The sequence below is a fragment of the Vespula vulgaris genome, chromosome 15, assembly GCF_905475345.1.
Source record: "Vespula vulgaris chromosome 15, iyVesVulg1.1, whole genome shotgun sequence".
In the NCBI taxonomy this organism is placed as follows: domain Eukaryota; kingdom Metazoa; phylum Arthropoda; class Insecta; order Hymenoptera; family Vespidae; genus Vespula; species Vespula vulgaris.
The window spans coordinates 754,409-760,731 of NC_066600.1; the positions used below are offsets into that span (position 1 = coordinate 754,409).

At 30.1% G+C, this 6,323-nt stretch overlaps 1 protein-coding gene across 1 annotated transcript; it reads right to left on the bottom strand.

Annotated features, from left to right (window-relative positions):
- Positions 1–12: 12 nt before the first annotated feature.
- LOC127069314 (D-3-phosphoglycerate dehydrogenase) lies at positions 13–5,455 on the bottom strand. The gene is made up of 7 exons (XM_051006188.1): positions 5,299–5,455; positions 4,128–4,268; positions 2,056–2,207; positions 1,624–1,976; positions 1,319–1,537; positions 808–1,239; positions 13–713 (listed from the first exon to the last, which is right to left on the bottom strand). The coding sequence occupies exons 2-7, from the start codon at positions 4,260–4,262 to the stop codon at positions 469–471; spliced, it is 1,536 nt and encodes a 511-aa protein (XP_050862145.1). The 5' UTR covers positions 4,263–4,268; positions 5,299–5,455; the 3' UTR covers positions 13–468.
- Positions 5,456–6,323: the final 868 nt, after the last annotated feature.

A 6,323-nucleotide genomic window follows, 5' to 3' on the forward strand; every position in this document is an offset into this window, starting at 1 on the left:
TAAAAACGGATATTTTATGATAAGGTATTATTAACATAGAAAAGTATATAAATATATTTAAACGGTTTAACCATAAAAGTACGATCTCTCACGTTTTTTCAATAATCGAACAATAAATAATTATTCCGTGTGAAAATGAATAAAATGTTAGAAAGTTGGACTCTAAAACGGTCCGCTTGAACGAGATATCAAGAAAAAAGTGACAGCTATCTCTGATCACATTTAGTTTTTAACATATATATCTACAAATTTTGAACTTTTCGGAATTTTCCGCACGATAAACTACGCAAGCTTTCTTTAACATCGATTTAAATATAATATCATGTTTTTTTTTAATTTTTTTTTTTTTTAGATAAGAAATTTCTAAAATACTGAGTTGATTGAACAAAAATAACAATCTCATACTTTTTATCGTTCAATGGGCGTATTAGCGGATGGTCAATGCTCGCAATAAATACGTAATCCGTTTTAATAACTTTCGATACCATCAACAGGAATAGAGACTTCTCGATCAGTTTGTATCACTATCCAGTTGCCATTGGCATTTAAACCGCTTATGTTAATACCCTTCGATGAAAAGGCATTTACGATATCAGCTACATTTTGTACGCTGTTTGCACGGTACAGAGAGATATGATTCGTCAGTGCTATGTCATTAGGGAAGAGAGCATCATCAACTGAGAGTAGTAATGGCTGGTTATTACGAATCGTTCCTGTATAATTAATATAGAAATGTAAAAATGAATAATAATATAATATTTTCATTCTCTTTGTTAAGTATAATAGATTTGATTCCATTTTCATTACCTTTTACTTGATGTGGTCCAACGGTAACCAATACCGCTCTGTGATCACCTGGCATATGACTATCTTTTAGATCAACGCCAATATCTTCGGCCAACATTGGTGCATTGATCAAATTTAAACCATTTTTCGTTTGCCCCGTAAGTATTCCAACTAATACAGAAGTATGTATGAATTTCTTATTCTTCATATCTGGGCCAACAGTTTGGCTTTGTACAGGTGTATTCAATTTTCCTTGAACGAGTCTTGCAGCTAACTGACCGAGTTTCTTCGATAATTCTATCCAAGGTGCGTTATCTTCCGTCATCGCGGCAGCTAAAAGAGGAGCATTGACGATACCACTTACGGAATATTCCGTTGTCTTTCCGGATAAAGCTAAGAATTGTTGAGCTATTTCAACGGCTACACGTTGCTGAGCTTCGGCAGTGCTAGCTCCTGCAATGAAGATGATCAATGTCATTTTCTCATTCGAGTTGGAAACAACGATTAGAAACGAGAAAGACAGATGACCAACCAAGATGTGGAGTAGCAATAACTTTAGGATGTTGAATGAGCTCGATAATCACAGGATTCTTTGGTGGTTCTTCCGTAAACACGTCCAAAGCTGCACCACCGCATTGACCAGTTTTCAACGCATTTAAAAGTGCTTCTTCATCGACGATACCACCTCGAGCTACGTTTATAACATTTACACCTTTCTTACATTTTCCCAAAGTCGTAGCGTTTATCAAATCTGAAATTCAATCGTCCATTATCATATAAGGGTATAGCATTGTAAAAGGTATGATTAATTTTATATTCGTTTAGAGATCTCGTTACTTCTCGTTTGTGGGATTAATGGCGTATGTACAGTGATGTAATCAGCCATCTGCCATGCTTCCTCCAAGCTAACTTTTTTAAATCCAAGAGATTCGGCAACTTCGTTTTTCAGCAATGGATCAAAAGCGATGATGTTCATTCCAAAAGATTTCATTCTTATGCCTACTTCTCGGCCAATTCTGCCCATACCTAGGATAGCTAGTGTTTTACCAAACAATTCAAAGCCAGAATACAATTTTCTATCCCATCTTCCTTCTTTTATCGATCGAGCCGCTTGAACCACGTTACGTGCTAATGCAGATATCATTGAACATGTTAACTCGCAAGCACTGATACTGTTACCGCCGGGAGTACTACAATTTCACAAATAGAACAGTTTACAATCTTGATGATAAAAGGAAATGTAATTGAATTTGAGATTAAAAGTCTTACTTTAATACGAGGATTCCCTTGCGTGTTGCTGCTTCAAGATCAATGTTATCCACTCCAGTTCCAGCACGACCTATTACACGAAGATTCGAACTGGCGGATATTACATCAGCTGTGACCTTCGTTTCCGAGCGTACGATTAGAGCATCGTGGTTCTAAAAATGAAATTATTATCCTCATTAGCGAAGTATAGGATATGAAAATTATCATTCGTTTTTACTATGTTACGTTATATTTTATTTCAATTGCATATATATATATATATAACATTGTTTTATTAGATTAATTATTGTAACAAGCAAAATTATTTATCATTGATCTACATTAATCGTATCATAAAATTATATTACATTATATTTATTTTATATTTTGTTTATATTCTATTCATTTTGAATGAACGCATCTATCCCGTTTCTTTTAAATTTCAAAAGAAAAATTACAAATTATTCCAGTCTTATTTCTTCTGAAAGATATAAAATCCCTTCTCTCTCTCTCTCTCTCTCTCTCTCTCTCTCTCTCTCTCTCTCTCTCTCTCTCTCTCTCTCTCTCTCTCTCTCTCTCTCTCTTTCTATATATCTGTTTATAAAGATCTATCGAGATCGGAAAGTTTCATGTAAGAATATAAGCAATTTCTGTGCCGATGCGTTACGTTGCCTGTTGAAATATGAAGGTAGAAAGATTTGAAACGAGAGTCAATGCTGCAAAGCGAGGAATGAAACAAACTAGCTGCCAAGGCGAAATGAGATAGAAGGAATAAAGAGAGAGAGAAAGAGAGAGATAAGAGAGAAACAGACTCAGGCTGCTATGGTACAACGACCTATGCAGTTAACCGGTATTCTGCCTCCTCGACAAAACTGGATATAACCGGATTCGCAGAGTGGATTGCAAGTGATAAAAGAAAACGAACGAATAAACGACGTTTGCGAGATTATTGGAGAGACAGAGGGGGAGATATAGAGATAGAAAAAGAAAGGGAAAACTGGAATGAGGAATTGTCTGTATCAGAGAGAGAAAGAAAAAGAGAGAATGAGAGTGGAAGGAAGGAGGTAATTGGTTTAGCAAAAATTGCATATTCTTTGCAAGATACACTTGTACGTACATAATATTATGTCTGATAAATATCAATTTATGGACAATAGATGATTCCTACTTTTTTTCCTTTTTTTATTTTTATCCATCTATTTTGTAATCTTAGTGTCAATTATGAAAATGAAAATAAAATTGAAATGATGCACTCCTCTTGAAAGGAAAAAGAAAAAGAAAAAAAATTGCATAGTTTCGCGAAGAAATATTTCATACAATACTTCATTTTGTATATATGTATGTACAGTTGTTCATACATACTTTATATATTCGATAAACGTCAATTTATGGATAACAGATGATGATTTCTATTTTTTATTTTTATCTATCTATCTCGTAACCTTGGAAGTATGAAAGTGAAATCGAAAGGATGAATTTGGGAGATTACTTATAGAAAACTAATTGTATAACAATGTATTTGTATTATATAGAAAAAATTATTTTCAATTAATTTTTTAAGAATTTCCTGATCCGTTGAAATAATATGAAATGTTTTTTGGGATGGGATGCGAATGCCCATAGATATCTTGATTAGATTACAAAGTCTAATTGAAAATGCAATATGTACTAACTCGGGAATATGTCTTTTATATGTGCATTCGATTGTAAGATTAAAATAATAAATTGTTATGAAAACATTTTCACTTTCATTATATATATTCATTTTTTGCCTTTCGATATCGATAAACCAAATACATTCAATGTGTACTTTTTTAATAAATTGAACAACTTTGTCCAGACATCATAGTGTTTTGAATTTATTTTTATAGTATATATAAAATATACAACGAATTAAAAAAAATAAATGGCTTTTATCGCTGCGATAGCAAAAGATTAAAGAGAATTCTCTAGATTTATTATAAAGAAATTATATAAACAATTGTAAAAAAAAAATAATTCTTTTTTTTTAATTTTTAAATAAACATTATTTAATTCAAGAGAAAAAAGTATGCCCGAAACAATTAATTTGTGTTGCTTCTTTACACAATTACCTGTAGTTCCTTAATAAGCTCTTCTTTAGAAAGTTTATATTTCGTAGTTATAGGAATTCCATATTCAGAAAGCAGGGAGCTACAGGATTCATCCACAGGGTCACTTATAAGAACGCTTCTCAAGTTGACAGACATGTTATCCTTGAACAAAAGATAGCCCTTGAAAGATGTTTACTTCGAAATAGAAATAATAAGCGAAAGATATAATATTCTATGTGTGTTTACAAGGTTTTATGTGTTTATATGTGTCAAGTTATAATAAGAGATTATGTATTCAAATCGTAATAATTAAGAGAAAGGTATAAATAAATTAATTAATTAGTTAAATAAATAAATAAATAAATATCCTTAGATATATGTTTCTCAAAAATATAATATAATCAATAGAATGAAAAATTTATTTGATGTTGAAACTTTCTCAAATTTATTGAAAATCTCTTCTTTTTTCTTCTTCTTCTTTTTTTTTTTTTTTTTTTTTTTATTTAATTTATGATAAAGAAAAATAGCGTACATATATTTATGTCGTGTCAAGTTTATGTTTTCGAATAATAATAAGAATTTGATTGAAACAAATTTTAATCTAAATGTTTCTCGACATTAAATACTTGTTCAATGTTTTTTTAATCCCTTCGAATTTATTAACATTTATTATACTTTTTATTTAATCTTAAAAAGGATATCTGTAATATGTATACGTAATATGCGATAGCAGTTAAACAAGTGATTTACGAACAGAAACATAATGTAAAAGTATACGTAGAAACTATCGTATAAAACTGTTACCTTGAATTTAATATCTATATCGAGTTTACGCAATAATACAGACTGTCCATTATTTATAATTACAGATAAGAATATCATTTTTCTATTTTTTTTCTTCTTTTTTTTTTAAATCGAATATGTGTGTCGAAAGTATACGTTTCATTCATATTATTTTTACAAGTGTCTAATATCAGCAAAACGACGTCATTTAACATATGTTTCTTAAATGAAATAAAAAAAGAAAAAGTAGAAATAAAGCAAGGAACAAACAAGTTATTATAAAAAATTGGTACTTGGATCGAATTGAAATCTTATAATTTTTATAATTCTTATAGGTGAAATTGTAATCTTAAAAAAGAATTGTAGTTTTAAGATAATGATCTAAAATCTTGTAAAAGAAGGAGCGTACCTCACGTAAAATGTGGAACGTAGATTTCCGTTGAAATTTTAATTATTTCGCAAGTACTCTTAGTTATTCTAAGAAGAATATATTTGGTGTTCTCTCCTCGGTGCTGGTTTCAAACCTAACTGCTTCGTTCTACCGTCAATTATCTTCTTATAGCCGTACTCCCACTCTCAAGATAGGAGCGAGTGAAGCTTGATTTCTTCTCTTATGTTAGCTGTTTGCTCGTTCGTTAGAGGTTTAGATCGACCACATATGTATATCATATTTAATAAAATGCGTGGGAATCAATTTTAATCCTAAGTGGAGGACTTTTAACAATCTAAAGATCCATTATTATTATCTTCGAAAAAAAAAATGGAAAAAATCCCCTATGAAAAAATCTCTTAAAAAAAATTTATTTATCGGATAAAAATAAAAAAGCAATGTATCTTTAAATTACGTATATACTCTTTGCGAAATTATTTTCTTTCCAAAATTAATCGAAATGAAAGCTACTTGTTTATTGTTGTAATATGTTGAAACAAGTTTACTGCGTAACTTTTTTACTAATCAATTGAACTTCAACCTGAATTTATCTTTTTTTTTCTATATCAATCATTTTGTTGAAGAAAAGTAATTAAATATAAAATAATTTCAATCCCTCAAATGACCAAATCTGTTTTTCTACAGCATGAATAATAATTGTATATACATACATACATATGTGTATATATATATATATAACATTATAATATTCCTAAAAGTTTGGATTATATGTTAAATGTTTACTCAAACGTACTAAAAATCAATTTGATAATTATTTAAAGAAAAAAGAAAACAATAAAGGCAATTCACGTATTTCTCAATTTGTTTCTTCATATAGAAGAGTATAAATAAATCGAAGAAATGATTGAATTAAGGCGATAACAAAGCGCAAAATATATTTTCTATTCATCAGAGGGTCACACGATGTCGAGTGATGCAATCGTTGCTGGGGGTCTGATTGAAGAATAATAACTATTGCGATAATAATCGATATATATATCTTG